Below are 18,372 nucleotides of genomic sequence, written 5' to 3' on the forward strand. Positions count from 1 at the left end.
GGTTCCATGACCCTGAGATCATGACCTGAGCTGAAATCAAAAGTCTAATGTTTAACCAAATGTATGACACAGGTTCCCCAACACATTCCTAGTTAAAAGATGAGAAAGAGACAGAGACAGAGAGATCTTGGAAAAAAGGAAGTACATTAGCTTTATGATGCCACCTAAGAGAAAAAAGTTGTATTATTTTTCACCTTTTTCAAATGAGTTGAGAAAATCAACTTACTGAATTAACACAATTAATTCATGGTGGCCTGGGATGGAACATATCTATCAATGTAGTCTTCATTAAAAACCAGTGGTTATGTTTTATACAATGGCACAAGTGATCTGTCTAAAACAACAACACTGCAAATTTCATCTGCAGGCAAGTATTTTAAAAAACTCTCTTAACCAACATTTCAGTATTTCCCCAACCTAAAAGGGCTAAAAACTAGATGACTGCACCTAAAACAAAAATGTAAGATCTTAAATTTACCTTAAACACTGAAACAATTGTGGGTTAATTAGGTTTTTCAGAAATACACTTTCAGAAATACAATTCCTTTATCTAACAGCATTAAGTAAGTCAAATCACATCATATTCACTTATAAAATCTCTCTTAAATTCATCTCTTCCTTTCCATTCTTACTGTTATGCCTTAGTTCCAGACTATCATGACTTATTCCTCTATCTGGTTTGATGCAATAAACACCTAAATCACACCTCCAATTTCTTCCCACTCTATGTTCCAGTTATCTGCCAGAATGAAGTTTAAAAAATTCAAAGCTGAACATCTAATTTCCCTGCCGAAAATCTATCTCTAATATCTAGAAAAGTTGAAAAACTTTTAGCGGAGTCTTATTTCCTTTTTCTCCTAATCTCCCTGCCAGCTCTACCTCCCACAACCTGAACTCCATGTATACTGAATTACTCTCAAGCTGGTGCCTCAGAAAATACTGAGAGATAACACTAGCCATTAGCTACCCACCTAACAAGTCCTATTATTTAATAAAAATAAGATGACAGCCATGTTCTGGTAAACAAACTGGTGGTGATCATCTGAGGAGACAACTACCGTATTTCAGTTTGGTCTTCTCTCATTTGTGACTTGTTTGCATTTATTTTTTTACAAGTTAGATTTTTATAATAGAGAAGATTCAAAATACTCATCAATTAACTGCATCAAATATTTAAAGCAAATGCTTAGACACAAGCAGCATCCAATGCATAAACAGCCTGCTGGTCTGACTGGGTGAGGACCAATGCTAGCTATATTATTGTTTTCCTAGAGACTCTCATTATGTCCTCGGGAACCTTTATGGGTTTGAACATGTCTAAAAATTTTCATGAGTTCCAACAGATGTTGTGACAAACATACAAAGGAGTACCTGACCCAGTATTGTCAATCTGATAATCTAATTTGGTCAAAGCAGTTAAAAAGAAGTCTCTAGGGAAACATTACATTAAATTTGCATTTATTAACCAGGTCAGTGGTCTAGTTACTTCAATTACTCATGTATAGTTCTGTCTTAGAGCTAGCTAAGGAAGTACAATTTTTTAAAGTGATTTTAACATATGAAATACCAGAAAGTATACTATTTTTTTCTCCATTTGTGTTTAATGAATGAGATACATAATCATTTTGTTTGAACTCACTGAAAATTGAATAGCACTCCACCAGAGAGTAAATAGCTTACTAATAGTAAACCATTAAACAGTTTAGTCTATGGTCCATGTCATGGCTGCATTAAAAGCAAATACAAAATTGTTTTCCCTAAGTAGATTCTTTTTCTGAAGTATGGAAATAGTGTGATGATCATGTATCTATGTGACTTCTTATTAATGATTTTCATTACACTCCTCTGTGACTTTGGTTTATAAAATATTTCAAGTCAACAGAAATAATGACTCATTTAACAGCTTACATGCCTTGCTATTCCAAAAATGAAATTAATATAGGATATAAAAGGACAACATTTATGAAATTAAAGTGACATTTTGTCAGAATAATGTTGTATGCTCTTACTTTCTCCTGTAATTGTTAAAGTTCTTAGATCATTTTCAAATGGCTGTCACATTCTTAGGCAAAAAATTTACTTATTTTTACTCTCAGGCTTTACTGTCACAAAGAACTACCAGATGCTGAGTAATTATGAACACTTTATATTTACTTGAACAGGAGTAACAGAAACATAATGAACTTCAAGAAGAATGCATCAATGCTAAATAAATTAAATAGCTATGAAAACAAGTCACAATGCATTAAAGTTACTAGTAATGCCTTCATTTTCATTTTTCCTCGCTAGTCCCTTAAATATAACTCTTCTATAATATCATCACTTTGACAATTCATGAAGCTAATTCTTTACTGACTTCCTGTTCTGCAGACTTCTTCCCAGAAATGATACTTAAACCTATTAACACTTGGGGCACCTGGGTGGCTCAGTCCGTTAAGCGTCTACCTTCAGCTCAGGTCATGATTCCAGAGTCCTGGGGTCGACACCCACATTCACGTGTGTGCCCGTTCTCTCTCTCTCTCTCTCAAATAAAATAAATTTTAAAACCTACTAACACTCAAGTGTCTTTTACATCAAATTAAAAAAATAGTAACTAACTAAATGAAGTATATGTTGAAGACTCTGCATTGGAACTGTTTTTGCTCTCTTTTAATAGTGGGTTCCTAGTTTTATAAATTTGATAACCTATTAACAGTTAAGATTCATTTATTTAGTGAATCTTCTTTCTCAAGATTTTATTTATTTGAGACAGCGCATGCAGACAAGCGGGGGCGGGGGCAGAGGGAGAAGGAGAGGCAGAGAATCTTGAGCAGACTGATGTTGAGTGCAGAGCCCCTCACAGGGCTTGATCTCACAACCCTGAGATCATAACCTGAGTCAAAATCAAGAGTCAGACACTACTGATTGAGCCACGCAGGTGCCCCTACATAATAAACCTTCAAGTACAAACAATATGCAAATACTATAGATGTGAAAGAAACTGACAGGGTCCTTGCTTTCACTGGGGATACAGTTGATAAGAAGGGATTGGCATTAATCAAAACAATTAAACATGTAATTTTAAAATATGATAGGGGCGCCTGGGTGGCTCAGTGGGTTAGGCCTCTGCCTTGGCTCAGGTCATGATCTCAGGGTCCTGTGATTGAGATCTACATCAGGCTCTCTGGTCAGCAGGGAGCCTGCTTCCCCCTCTCTCTCTGCCTGCCTCTCTGCCTACTTGTGATCTCTCTCTCTCTCTCTCTCTGTCAAATAAATAAATAAAATCTAAAAAAAATAAAATAAATTATGATAAATGTGACAGAAAAGAAATATAAGATGTTATAACAACTTTGAAATAACTGAAAAGTCTAAACTGAAAAGGTGATGTCTGAGTTATGATCTCAAGTATGAATTTTTTTTTAAAGATTTTGTTTATTTATTTGACAGAGAGAGATACAGTGAGAGAGGGAAGACAAGCATGGGGAGTAGGAGAGGGAGAAGCAGGCTTCCCACTGAGTAGGGAGCCTGACTCGGGACTCGATCCCAATACCCTGGGATCATGACCTGAGCCGAAGGCAGCCGCTGAATGACTGAGCCACCCAGGCACCCTGAAATATGAATACATGCTATTAAAGCTAGTGAGTGGGGAGGAGAGGGCATCTCAGGCAGAGGAATCAGTATACACAGAACTCCCAGTGTTGGAAGTCATACAGGTAGACACAAAGAGCAGCCTAATCTATTAAAACCATCAAGAACTTTCTATTTTCCACAAACTGTAGATCTGTTGACTTATATTTCAGTTAATGTATATGGCAGATTCTGAGCTGTTAATGTATTAGTTTCATAGACCCATATTCCACATAATAATCATTCTCATCCTCTTTATTATTTCTCAAAAAATCTGATGAAAACAATATAGAGTACTTCTTAGTGTTTGGTGATCTTTCTTCAGTATCTATAGTAGAAATCCCTACCATGAGCTCTATGATTTTGGTAGAGACCTCTGATTTTCGTCAAGGGAGTCCTCTTGGAAACTGGTCCTCAATAAAACTGAAAGACCCCAGGTGGTGAGGATGATTCTGAGCGGTGATAAAACAAAAATGTGTATAAAGGATTCCAAACTTCTACTTTATATTCTAATGATTTTAACTTGCTTCTAGATGAACAACATCAACAACAACAGGAAACCAGTTTCAGAGAGAAAGGCTGTAAGTAAATTAGACTAAAACACCAACCTCAATTTGGCTACACAATTTTTAATATTTATTGATCTATATTTAAGTATACCAATCCTTGTATTTACCAGGACTACATTTTGTAACTAGCTTATCTTGGAGCATTCAACTACAAGTGGATATTCTATGAAAATCTAGAGAACTAGGTGATTATGCCAGGAAATCAGAGAGCTGAGAACCAATAATGAATTTTCTTATTTCATTGTTCTCATTTTCATGTCTCACAAATAAGGGGGACCCAGATGGAGCTGAGGTGTCCCAGAATTCTGAGCCAATCTTAAGGGTTAGTCAAATTGGACTTAATGGAGGGTTGTGATTACAGGAATCAACCAGGTCAAAAAGCATATAGGAGATAGAGTCTAGAGGAATTCTTGAAGCTGGAGATGCAGCCACTTTTAATCGAGCACACATAGCATTTGGCACTAAAGGGAAAGCACTGTTAAGAATACTAACTGGGGGGGGGGGCGCCTGGGTGGCTCAGTGGGTTAAAGCCTCTGCCTTCGGCTCAGGTCATGATCTCAGGGTCCTGGGATCTAGCCCCACATCGGGCTCTCTGCTCAGCGGGGAGCCTGCTTCCCTTCCTCTCTCTCTGCCTGCCTCTCTGCCTACTTGTAATCTCTGTCAAATAAATAAAATCTTAAAAAAAAAAAAGAATACTAACTGGGGATCTCATGCTGATAGACTTTCAATAAACTGCACTCTGACAACAGGGCATCAATATGAGGTTTTATAAGAAACACTCACAGTTACAATAAACATTTATACTTATTTCATACCTTACACAGTGTAGACTAGTTATTGAAAACTCGGGCAACATATTACACAGTAACTTTTTATAAGAAAACATAGGGAAACATTTCTTTTAATTCTCAGAGTTAAAGAGCAATGCATCATCTGCACCAACTCTTTTTTTTTTTTTAACTTATTAATACTACAAATCTTGAACTGATAGTGTTTCCTTCCTTGGATTAGCTGATTGGAAGTTCACAGCCAATTCTGTGACTCATTTCTAGCAATTACTCAGAAATCAGTGGAATATTTTTTGCTTCCATATTTCATACTGTCTTCATGTTGTTATGTTCTCTTCTCTTTGACATCCTCATTTTACCTTGTTGTTCTAAATTGTTTGTGACACAGTCCTTTGCTTTTGAGGGAGAAGAGAAAAATGGTATATAAATAAAATATGTTAACCTAAATAAATGGAAAATAACAGTTTTTCTTACAAAAGAGGAAAACAAATGATTTTTGCTTATTATAAAACAACATACGCTCATTTTATTTTATTTTTAAAGATTTTATTTATTTATTTGAGAAATAGAGATTGAGAGAACGAGTGGAACGAGAGGCAGAGGGAGAAGCAGACTCCCTACAGAGAAGGGAGTCCAACTCACAACTGGATCCCAGGACCCTGGGATCATGACCTGAGCTAAAGGCAGACACTTAAGCAACTAAGCCACCCAGGTGTCCCATATCCTCATTTCAAAGGAAATCAAATAAGAAAGAAGACCATAGAAGAAAATAGTAAAAACCTCTCTTAAATATCCTCTCTTCTTACACCTATAACTGTTTAGTGCTTTTTCCTCTTCTAAAGAGGATTATATATATACACACACTCATACCATAATAGGCACACACACACATATCTCTCTATATAGCCACACACATATAGACATAACCTCATATATGTAAATATAAGTATGCATGAATACACATAAGTAAATAGTATCATGTTCTATGATCCAGTCTCTAAATTTTTTTTTTCCCTTAACAACTTGCAGGGTTTGTAATTGCATTTCAGTACATGTACATCTCCCTCTTTCTTTATCTAGTAGTCCTTTGTTGTGGATATGACCTAATTTACTTTACCAGTTCTCTACTGAGAGACATTTGGGTGGCTTTCAGATCTTTATTATCCTACACAATTTTGCAATATAGTACAGCTTTGCTCACTTGTTCAGTTATATTCTTGGGCTAAATTCCAAAATATGGATTCACTGGGTCAAAAGCACTCCCATTTAAAATTTTGGCATACGTTATTTGATTATCCACCAAGGTCTTTCTAATTTACACTATCATGAAAAATGTATATAAGAAATTGCCTACTTCACCACACCTTTTCTAATTCTTTTGAATTATTAATCTTTTACTCTTTTTCTAAAATAATAGATGAAAAATTAAATAACACTGATGTTTTAATTTTTATTTTTATCTGTTCACAAAGTACAGAATCTTTGCAAATGTATATTGATATTAATCTTTCTTCCATTTTGAATTTCCTCTTTATGTCTTTTGCCTACTTTCATCTTAAATTTCTTTTTTTTTTTTTAAGATTTTATTTATTTATTTGACAGAGAAAGATCACAAGTAGACAGAGAGGCAGGCAGAGAGAGAGAGAGAGAGAGAGAGGGAAGCAGGCTCCCTGCCGAGCAGAGAGCCCGATGCGGGACTCGATCCCAGGACCCTGAGATCATGACCTGAGCCGAAGGCAGCGGCTCAACCCACTGAGCCACCCAGGCGCCCTCATCTTAAATTTCTAATGTTGTTATTATTGATTTTAAATGCTTCTTATTATGGTGTGAGATAAGGATCTTTTTTATTTCAATAAACTAATAAATATTATATTTAAAATATCTTACTCTAGTCTCACTGAATTGGAATGCTGCACTTAGTAAATCCTAAATTTCTACATACATGTGGCTCTCATGTTTGACAGTTCACAGAACCTTTATTCAGTCCACTGAACAACTGATTTGTTCCCAAATTAATATCATGTCATTTGAATTAAGAGACTATATGTTCTGATTTTTTTAAAATTTTACTTATTTATTTATTTAGAGAGTACATGAATGGGAGGAGGGGCAGAGGGAGAGAGAGAATCTCAAGTAAACTCTGCACTGAGTCTGGAGCCCAACGTGGGGCTCAATCTCATGACCCTGAGATCATGACCTGAACTGAAATCAGGAGTTGGATGCATAAGTGACAGGTGCCCCTGTTCTGATATAGGAAAAAAAAATATCTTTTTTCTTTTTATTTCTTTCCAAGTGTTCTTTACTATTCTTACACATATTTTTTCTTTTTTAAAAGATTTATTTATTTGACAGACAGAGATCACAAGCAGGCAGAGAGGCAGGCAGAAAGAGAGGGGGAAACAGGTTCCCCGCTGAGCAGAGAGCCCGATGCGGGGCTTGATCCCAGGACCCTGGGATCATGACCTGAGCAAAAGGCAGAGGCTTAACACACTGAGCCACCCAGGTGCCCCTCTTACACATATTTTTAATCAAACTTTAAGTCAATTAATTCCCAAAAATTCCACTGGGGATACATTATTTTTAAATAAGCCTGTGACCTTTTCTGTCTAAAGTGTTGGAGTTTTCTAAAATCCATTTCAAATCACTTTCAGCCACTCCAATGAGAATATCATTTGAAGGCATACAATGTCTCATAGTTGTTCCCTTAGGGAATCAGCCAATAACTTAGTTCACTTTAGAACACACAAAGTGTCTTAAATTTTGTGGATCAAGGACTTGTTAAGAATCTGATGAAAGTTCTCCCCAAAATGTGCACCTATCCCCAAATCTAATTGATCCTCTTACCCAAAGTTAAGAATTAGTTCTGTAAAATCATCTCTCTAAATAAAAAAAGAAACTTTATTTCATCAAAATTTCATTCTGATGTTGTTTCCTTACAATCTGAATTGTAATGACTATTCTCTCTCTTTATAATCATTATAAATTCTCTCTGTCTTCATAGTTTTAATCAAACGATGGGCTTCCTCTTATCCAATACCATTCCATGTTTATCTAACAATCTGATGAAAAGATCACTATACTAGCAGTTTTAAGGTTCATGCCTGAGTTCTTTCTCTAATCATACATGTATCTATTTTTCTGAGAGTTCCCCTTGGTTACTTATAAAATAAGCAAAATATCACTAGTTCTGTTTCCTTCACCAAGATTATCAAGGAAACCAAATACAAACTGTCTGAGTAAGCACTAACTGAAGAGGTAAGGTTTCATTATTATTATTTCCACATTTAAAGGTTCATAATTTATTAAAGACACATATAGACAACATACTGTACGAGATCCTAATGTGGTTAATGGTGGAGACAGATAAAAAATTGCTATTGGTAACTGCTAGAATACATATACACAAAATGCAATGCGAAAGCCCTGAAAAGAAAAAATACTCCTGTGCTTGTAAGACCATACATCCAAGTGTGACGAAATAAGTTTGAAAGGATATTTATGAGTTTTCCAAATATATAATCAGGGGATGGTGTAGGGTATAGGAAAAGCAGTTTAGAAGGAAGAAACAGGTTGAAAAAGAAAGGGGTGTTAAAAGGCACAAAGAACTCAGCACATGGCAAAAATCTGAGGGTGGTGATTTCATGGGGTTTAACGAAAAGGATGAATAGGAGACTTTCTCTGAGGAAGATAAACTGGGCTAGCATTTTGAAGACTCAGACTAAGAAATCCAGATTTTATTTTGCAGGTGTAAAGAAATAATCCAAGGATTTCAGACAGGGGATGATGAGACTGGGTGGTCTGGAGTATGAAAATGACTGGAGTCAGGAGACATTAAATGCTTAGGGCAGATGATAAGAGCTTGATCTAGGGAAGTAGCAATGGAGAAACACAAGAGATATTTCGAGGTGGGAAGTAAGAAGATCTTGGTTGTCTCTAAGATTTGGGAGTTCAGAGGGGCGCCTGGGTGGCTCTGTGGGTTAAAGTCTCTGCCTTCGGCTCAGATCATGATCTCAGGGGATTAAGCTCCGCATCAGGCTTTCTGCTCAGCGGGGAGCCTGCTTCCTCCCTCTCTCTCTCTCTGCCTGTCAAATAAATAAATAAAATCTTTATTAAAAAAAAAAAGATTTGGGAGTTCAGAGAAGGAAGAATCTAAGGATACTAGTCACTTGAGACCATTAGATGAATGGTTGATAACACATACTGACATAAATTGTACTATAATTCTTATTCAGAAGATAAAACATACCTTATTTTTCATTTAATCTCCAAGATGGTGTCATGAAGAGCATAGCGATGGTGGTATATGTGTGTATGGGGTCAAGTCAATTCAGCTGATGAGTTTTTAAAATAATGTGAATGCCCTCTTCCTTGGGAAAAATTAGATTTCCTATTTTTAAATGTAGAAAAATGTTCCTTGAGATAAAAATAACCACAACATCTTTTGAAATATAATACAGTGCTATTTGATATAATCCCTTAGCAACATTCCTTCTATGAGCCAGGACTAGCAGCGCTGAAGTTACAGACTCACATATTGTATATTTTTAAACATGTAGATGGATAATAAGCTGTGAGAGGGACAAAATTTTACTCATGTTTGACTTCAAGGCTGTGAATAACCACCCAAAGTTGCTAAAAGGATTCAGTCTTTTTAGGTTATTATGTTTAAGAACCTTCCCCAAGATACTCTTCCAAAACCATATTAAAGTTTGCAAATAGAAATTAATGACCAGTTCACCATTATGTGTGTATGTATGTGTGTGTAGGAAAGTATCCAATTTGGAAAGTGAAAAAAAAAAATGTTTTTTGCAGTGGTCTCTCTTGCCAATATTTGGAGATTTCATTAATCTAACACTGTTTTGTTAATATTAGGAAACGAGAAATTTTACCACACCTTTTTGCTGATTGAATAAACCATACATTTTTGCTGATTAAAAATAAATTAATATCTTCACTTACTCAAATTTAAAGATGGAAACCTTGTATCCATCATCCAACATTAAAAAAAAAAAATTACTGTTTCCTAAAATCCAAAGTCTTAGATTCATTGATGTAGTCAGTTTAAAGTGTAGTCAGTTTTCAGTCAAATACTTTGGTGATGTGAAAGTTAAAGTTTGCATGATGAACTTAAGTCACTTTTTTTTTTTAATTTTAAAAATATTTTTATTTTATTATTTTTTTGTGACTATTTTTTTAATTTTATCTTTTATAAACATATAATATATTTTTATCCCCAGGGGTACAGGTCTGTGAATCGCCAGGTTTACACACTTCACAGCACTCACCATAGCACACACCCTCCCTAATGTCCATAATCCCACCCCCCCAACTCCCCTCCCCCCATTAACCCTCAGTTTGTTTTGTGAGATTAAGAGTCACTTATGGTTTGTCTCCCTCCCAATCCCATCTTGTTTCATTTACTCTTCTCCTATCCCCTTAACCCCCCATGTTGCATCTCCTCTCCCTCATATCAGGGAGATCATATGATAGTTGTCTTTCTCCGATTGTTAAGTCACTTTTTTTAATGAAGAAAAAACACACTAAAAAATGTTAACAAAATTACTAGAGACAACAGAAAAATTTATAATTCAGAATAGAAAAGCAAAAACCTGATTTTTTAGTATTTCAATATTGCAATATAATTATAATAATTATATTTCCTTTTATTTAATATATATTAATGTATTTAAAAGACTACTGTTAAATATTTTATATGATACATGGGATTTATATTGAATAAAATGATAGCTTTTATCTTTTTCTTCCAAAATAATTAAATCAAATGTCATCTTCTTGATATTTGTATCTGTCATGTAGAATGTTTTCTTAATACCCAAGGAAACACCTATGCTATCTGAATTTCCAACTTTGTTTTTCCAGTTTATCTAAAAACAAAACAAAACAACAGGTCACCCATTTCTCTCATCCCAACTGCATCTCTGACAACCACCACTTGTTTTTTGCATCTGTGAGCTTAGTTTTGTTATTAGTTTTGTTTCAGATTCCAAATATAAGAGAGATACTATTATATATATCTTTCTCTGACTTTTCTCATTTATCATAATGTCATCAAGTTCTATGATGTCACAAGCAGCAAGATTTCATTCTTTTTTATGGCTGAATAGTATTCCATCATATTATATACATCACAATTTTCCTATCCATTCATCTGTCAACGGACATTCAGGTTGTTTCCATATCTTAGCTATTATAAATAATGCTGCAATGAACACTGGGATCCATTTATCTTTTTGAATTATTGTTTTCATTTTCTTTGGACAATTACCCAGAAGTAGAATTGCTGATCATATGATAATTCTATTTTTAATGTATTGAGTAACCTCCATACTGTTTTCCATAGTGGCTGCACCAGTTAACATTCCCACCATTGTGCAAGGGTTCCCTTTTTTCCATATCCTCTCTAACACTTGTTATTTCTTCTCTTTTTTTATAATAGCTAATCTGACAGGTATGAGGTAAGATCTCACTGTGGTTTTTATTTGCATTTCCCCGATGATTAATGATGTAGACTCTTAATTTGTATTGAGAATATATAGCTCTGGGTGCCTGGGTGGCTAAGTTGGTAAAGCATCCACAGTCAGTGATCATCCAGGTCTTGATGCTGGGATCCTGGGATCGAGCCCTGCATTGGGCTTCTCCCTCTCCTTCTACCCCTCCTCCTGATTGTGCTCTCTATCAAATAAATAAAATCTTTTAAAAAAAGGAATATATAGTTCCTGCAGATTTAGAAATGCACATTACTGACAAGGAAAATATTTTGTTATGTAAAAAGAAGTCAAATAAATAATTAAATCCTTTATCAGTTCAATTGAACAATTAGTACATTTTTAAATCTAATTTTATTTTTTTTAAAGATTTTATTTATTTATTTCACAGAGAGAGAGATCACAAGTAGGCAGGCGGGGAGCGGGATGGAAGCAGGCTCCCTGCTGAGCAGAGAGTCCGATGCAGGGCTCGATCCCAGAACCCTGAGATCATGACCTGAGCCCAAGGCAGAGGCCCAACCCACTGAGCCACCCAGGCACCCCGAACAATTGCTACATTTTGAAGAACTATTAGTTAAAGTGATTAATTTGACATTAATATCCAATTAGTTTTCTTAGTAACATACTCATTCCTTGTAATTTTATTATTTCAAATTACTTTTATTTTAAGATTAAAAAATGAATCTACCTTCTTAGATATAACTTAACACAAAATTTATTTCAAATACTTACATCTTCATAGAATCAAAAGACTTGACCACAAAATGTGTGGGAATTGTCCCCTTCCTATTTTACAGATTTCTTCATTAAACCAAGCAAACCTCTTTCCCATTGCTTTACAAACTGTAGTTTTGAAAATTTCAGTCAAGAAATAATATCTGGAAATGCTAGGACACATGCAAAATATAGCCTTTTAAAGGACATATTTTTCTTGGTAGTCCATAAAGAATCATTCATCCATCCATCCATGAGGATTTTTCAGAAACATTAACTTGACAGACAACTTAAGTCCTCCATTTGAATGATAGCACGTGCACACAGGAACACACACACATACACATTTTGCCCATGTCTCACACTTCTGTTCCCTTTTAAAAGATCATTGAAGGGGCACCTGGGTGGCTCAGTGGGTTAAAGCCTCTGCCTTTGGCTCAGGTCATGATCTCAGGGTCCTGGGATTGAGCCCCATATCAGGCTCTCTGCTCAGTGGGGAGTCTGCTTCCCCCCCACCCCCGCCTGCCTCTCTGCCTACTTGTGATCTCTGTCTGTAAATAAATAAATAAAATCTTTAAAAATAAAATAAAATAAAATAAAAGATCATTGAAAACAACATGAAGTGCTCTGATTAACTTTAACTCTCTGAACATTGTTTCATATTTATTATTGTTTTATATGCAATGTACAAACTCAACAAATACACTGATTTGTTTGCCTCTACTGTGATAATTAACACCAGTGTAATAGCTAGGATTTCAAAAATTAAAAATAAAGTTAAAATTTCTCATTGCTTCCAGAGCCTATGCTGTCTTTTTTTTTCTTTAAAGGACTTAAACCGGGCGCCTGGGTGGCTCAGTGGGTTAAGCCACTGCCTTCGGCTCAGGTCATGATCTCAGGGTCCTGGGATCGAGTCCCGCGTCGGGCTCTCTGCTCAGCAGGGAGCCTGCTTCCCTCTCTCTCTCTCTCTCTCTCTGCCTGCCTCTGTCTACTGTGATCTCTCTCTGTCAAATAAATAAATAAAATCTTTAAAAAAAAAAAAAAAAAAAAAAAAAAAAAAATAAAGGACTTAAACCATATCTCATTGTTTATTTGGACTTTAGGTCCTATGGTATCAATCAATATAACATTCATGTTTGGTTTTATATATTTCTTGATGCTGTCAACATGCCCAGGTTCTGCGCACATTTATTTTGGGAGCACCTACTGTCTTCACTGAGGCAGGAGACCAGGGTTTCAGTCTTAGCTCTGGCACTCATAGTCACTGTGCTACTGAACAAGTTACTCATAACTTCTAGGGCTCGATGTTCTTATCTATAAAGTGAAGACAATATAATTTCATTTCAGTTTTGTTAATGGGTTCAAATAAGTTAATAAATGTGATTTTTTGATAATTTTAAAGCATTCCTAACCATTCTCCTAAAAGAATGAAAGCAATATCCATGCCCTTTTTGCAAAGTACATTTATTTACAAAAGCAATTCTATCAAGGGAAAGCTTGACATGTAATGAATGAGTGTTTGGGAAATACATGAGTGATGTAAAGAATTTTAAGTCCAATAATTCTTAAATAGAATAAGAATGATTTATCAGATGAGCTACAGTGGAAGCTATGTGTAAGTATTATACATCTTTAGTTTTCTGTGAATCATTCAATTAACAAATTACAAATGGAACAATTAATTAGTGTAGCGAGCACAGCAAAAAATAAATTTAAATCAATGATGCAATACCTCTACTCCAATTAGCTTATTTTCCCTCTTCACCCTCTCAGACATATTCTGTTTTATTAAAAAATGAATTTAATTAAGAGACTCTACAAAGTCAACAACCCACAGATTAATCTAGAACTCTTGTTCTTATTTAATATTTGTTAAAATCTCAGTCTCACAAATGTTTATAGCTCAAACATACAAAGTGCCATGCTTGCCTTTATTCCTCCATAGGGGGACCACATACACAGTGCTCTACCCAAGTGGAGGACATTTACTTTTTCAAACAAAATTTAACACAGCATGCGGGCTTTAGCAGTCTGAGGTATAAAAATGAAACTTGCATATTCATTTATGAATGTTTGAAATCACATCAATCTTCAAAATTTAAATTGATCTGAATAGTGACTATTTAAACCACAATTCTCATTCTTTTTATCTAACAGGTATAAGAACATCACCACAAAAAATGTCCAGTAATTAAGGGTGTGAGGAAGGCAAAGGGTATGAGAAGTATGTGGGCATATCAGGGTTGAGATATTCCACTTGGCTGGATTTCCTTTTGTACACAACACACAGAGAGACTTGCTCATAAAAAAGAAAGAGATAAAGAGAGAAGAGGAGGGAGGGAGGGGAAAAGAGAAAAGGGCACAGAGATAGATGGAGCCTGGAAAGGGGGCAGACAGAAAGACATACATTTGAACACTATTAATATTTCTGGATAAACCCAACCTACTATCAATTACAGTTAGACAAACAACTGTCAATCACAACTGAACAAACAGCCCCAAGTTTTCCTGTTTCTGGATGCCCACCTGATTTACAGTATACCCATCATGCAGATACATGGCTTGGATGTGTAGTCCTTCAAAGGCTGCCCACATCTAAGGTTAGATAATAGAATCTTATTTGTGTGCATTTTGTGTGGGGCAGGGCAGTCCTTGCTTAGAGGTCCTGGGACAGGGAAGAAAAGAGCTGTTTTGGGGTTGCAGGGAAAGGGCCCAACTTCCACCTCCATGCCTGAGTTAAGAATCTGAGCTCAGTTCTCAGAGTAGCTGTAATTGGTTCTTTACACTACTCATTTCCTCAGAATAGGAGCAGTTGGCTTCTGTTAAAACTCTGGGTGACATGCAGCTTCCTTGCCCTATCTTCCAGAGCACTTTACATTAAGGGGAAATCACTATAATCAAATCTCTGCATCTTTCCTGCTGCTAAATTAAACGAGGTACTTTCTTCCTGGGATTTTGCAAAGACAACTGGATGGATACACATATAGCGGGCACACATCACATACCAACACAGTGTAACTCCCACAGAGTCTTTGCTCCCTCCTTCCATCCCTCCCTTTTCCCTCTCCTGAGGACTGCTGAACATTTTGCTCCAAACTCTCCAAGTCACCCACGTGTTTGTTCTCCCCTTTAGCTGTTCAATTTACTTTCTGACAAAGAGAAACTGAGTTGTTCTCAGGCTTTGAGCTGCAATCCTGGAACCAAGCTGTCTCCCCCATTCCCAGTCACCATCAGATCTGCCCCACCAACCCCCCCTCACTCTGGGGAGAGTGGAATGATTACTGGGAGTCTCCCTGGCTCAACAACCCCACCCCTTTCCTTCACTCTTCCTCCTACCGCAACAGAGCAAACTGAATTTGCCTGTTTAGTCCCACTTGCCAAGGTGGGATGGAAGTGGGTGGGGAGGGGATGGTGGGTGGTAGAGACTACTGGAAATCTCTCATTCTCTTTCACACACACACACACACAATTAAACTGTACTTTCAGGGTCTCTTACACACAGGTGAATCCTAACACTCTCAAGCAAGAACAAACATGCCCCTGCTTTCCCTCCCCCAATTCCCAGAATAGAATTTAGTCCTGGGTCCTAGATTGCTAGTGATAAAGAGACCAATGAGGAGAATTTGAGAACTGGGGAGGTGACCCCTTGTCTGAATGGGGGAGGGGGCGCTCTTCACTCACCGCCTGAGTCCCTGGAAGGAGGAGGGCCAGGACATCCTGGATTTCTTTAGGCCGGGCCGGTGGCCGGTCTCCACGGCGTAGGAGGTGCGGTCCATGGCACGGCAGTACAGGTAGCGCTCGGTGTCCGAGTAGCCGCGATGTCGGACCCGGCCGGTGGCCCCGCTCGAGGCGTAGCGGCCGCGAGCAGCCCCCGGAGGCGGCGGTGGCGGTGGCAGAGGGGGTGGCGGTGGCGGCTGCAGCGGACACTGAGGCTGGGGCTGGGGTGAGGACGGCGGTGGCGGGGGCAGGTGGTGATGGGGGTGCAGAACGCGGAACTGGGGCTGCCGGAGCGGGTACTGGTGGTGCTGCTCGTGCCTCCAGAGGTGCTTGGGGGCTTTGAGTGTGGCCCCTCCGGCGCCGTCGCTGCCCTCGTCGCTGCCCGCACGGGCCGGCACGCTGCTGCCCTCTGCCTCCATCCTGGCTCGCACCTCCGAGCCCTGCTGTCCAGCTGGTTTCACCGCGCTGGCCCGAGCGCCTCCCGGATGCTGCTGCTGCTGCCGCAGCCGCTTCTGAAGCCGAAACAGAGGCTGGGCTCAGCTTCCCACTTGAAGCCACCAGAGGCTCCGGGAGACCGAGAGGGGGCTTTGCCAGCGGGAGGGGTCACAGAACGTGACAAGGCTCCCTCCACAGTGATTGTGGCAGAGATACACTCCTGGGCTCCCCGGTTCACCAAGACTAGGACGCGCGGTGCACTGCTTCACCAACAGCCGGTCCCTCCTTCCTCCCTTTCTTCTTCCCTTCCCTCCTTTGGCCGCCTGCAGCAAAAGCAGGGACTGTTAACAGCTCTAGACGCAGAAAAAGCAGCAGCAGTAGTGGTAGCAGCCTCCTCAGTCCAGAGCGCCTGAACCCTGAGACCAGAGCTGCTGAAAAGTTGGACAGCTCCTGACTGGTGAGCCAAGCTGCGACTTTCTCCAAAACCACTCTAGCCACTCAGAAGTCAGACCTGTCTTCCTGATCCTTCCCCTCCCTGTGCCCCCGCCTCCCTCCCCCCACTGCCCTCCACTGCCCCAGAGCTTTCCTCTGCACCTCCACTTGCTTCAGTCTTCTTCAAGAAATGGAGTTCAGTGGTTCCTGTTGGATTCTCACAGCTTTTTGACGATGAGCACCATGTTGGGGCTTCCAAAGATAAGGGATGTGACCTGGCAAAGTTGCTCAGAATGGTTTTTGTGCAGGTTGTTAAAAATTTGGATCTGGGTGAGGACCCAATATTAGGATTATTTCAGCCTCTTTGCCTGAGAAAGGTTTAAATACTGTGTGGATCTTTCTCATAGCAGAGGGAATGCCCACTATTTCCTCTTGAAGATCTTCTTCCAGCTAGTATCTCATGTTGCTGCTGCATCTGTGATTAAGGTCCCCAGGAGTGGTCCTAGCTGGAAATCAAAGTGAATGGTTGTCAAGACTGAGATATCTGGCTACAGTTAAGGTTGGGGAACCTTTTCCATTACAAACCTGTTTATCTTCAGGGGTTTCTTCTGTCAGTGCCTGCCTGCAATTTTGTCTTTCTGCCACATCCAGCAGAAGAAGACAGCTCAATTACCAAAGCGTTCAGAAACATGTATCACTATTATTCCACAGAAATCAGAGTCATATATGGCACTAAAATCCAAATTCCTTTATTTGTCTTCCTTTATTTAGTATTTTCCTGCAATATTGGCCATTTTTGAGAAACTACAAAGTTTCAGAGTAATATATGTTCATATAATATAGAGTAATCTATGTACATATGTACATAAATATTCTTGTACCTTTATTATTATTATTATTATTATTAAAGGTTTTTTTATTTATTTGACAGAGAGAGAGAGATCACAAGTAGGCAGAGAAGCAGGCAGAGAGAGAGGGGGAAGCTGAGCAGAGAGCCCAATGTGGGGCTAGATCCCTGGACCCTGAGATCATGACCTGAGCTGAAGGCAGAGGCTTAACCCACTGAGCCACCCAGGTCCTCTCTTCTTGTACCTTTTTATATTTTAAATTATATTTAATTTTAGAATTAGACTTTATGGGAACTAGCACTGTAACATCCATTATTTGAAATACAGTTTTATTGAAGTCTTACAATAGTTTGTTGGCAGTGTAATTAATCTATTTACCAGACACAGTCAATTTTGACACGCTTGAATATATATATTTTATGCATATCATATAATGAATACTAAAGTACCAGAATCAAGAACCATTTCTCAGACTCTGCAGAGTGCTGGAAATCCAAAGCCCTCCATATAGTGAGTGCTCAGTGTACAAGCCATTGATGAAATACCATCAATGAAAATAAGTGCTCACTTTGCTCACTGTTCCTTCTCTAAGTGACAGCAATTAAATTTAATGCTTTGCAAAAATGACACTTGGCATTTCTACATGGGTATCTTTCTTTCTCCTCCTTCTCTTATTCTCTTCCTTGTCCTCCTTCTCCTCCTCCTCCTTCTCCTTCTTCTCCTTCAAAGTGAGAAATGTCTCCTCCAGCATTTCAGT

General features: G+C 38.2%; 1 protein-coding gene across 1 annotated transcript in view; it reads right to left on the reverse strand.

Moving 5' to 3' along the window:
• Positions 1 to 16,319, reverse strand: part of LOC111156885 (phosphodiesterase 4D) — an 887,389-nt gene extending 871,070 nt beyond the window's left edge. Inside the window, exon 1 of the mRNA XM_022518023.1 lies at positions 15,865 to 16,319. Within this exon, the coding sequence (XP_022373731.1) occupies positions 15,865 to 16,319 (455 nt within the window). The remainder of the gene's footprint in view (positions 1 to 15,864) is intronic.
• Between the last annotated feature and the right edge of the window lie 2,053 nt (positions 16,320 to 18,372).

This window comes from Enhydra lutris, unplaced genomic scaffold, assembly GCF_002288905.1.
Source record: "Enhydra lutris kenyoni isolate GAN:26980312 unplaced genomic scaffold, ASM228890v2 scaffoldscaffold50, whole genome shotgun sequence".
NCBI lineage: Eukaryota > Metazoa > Chordata > Mammalia > Carnivora > Mustelidae > Enhydra > Enhydra lutris.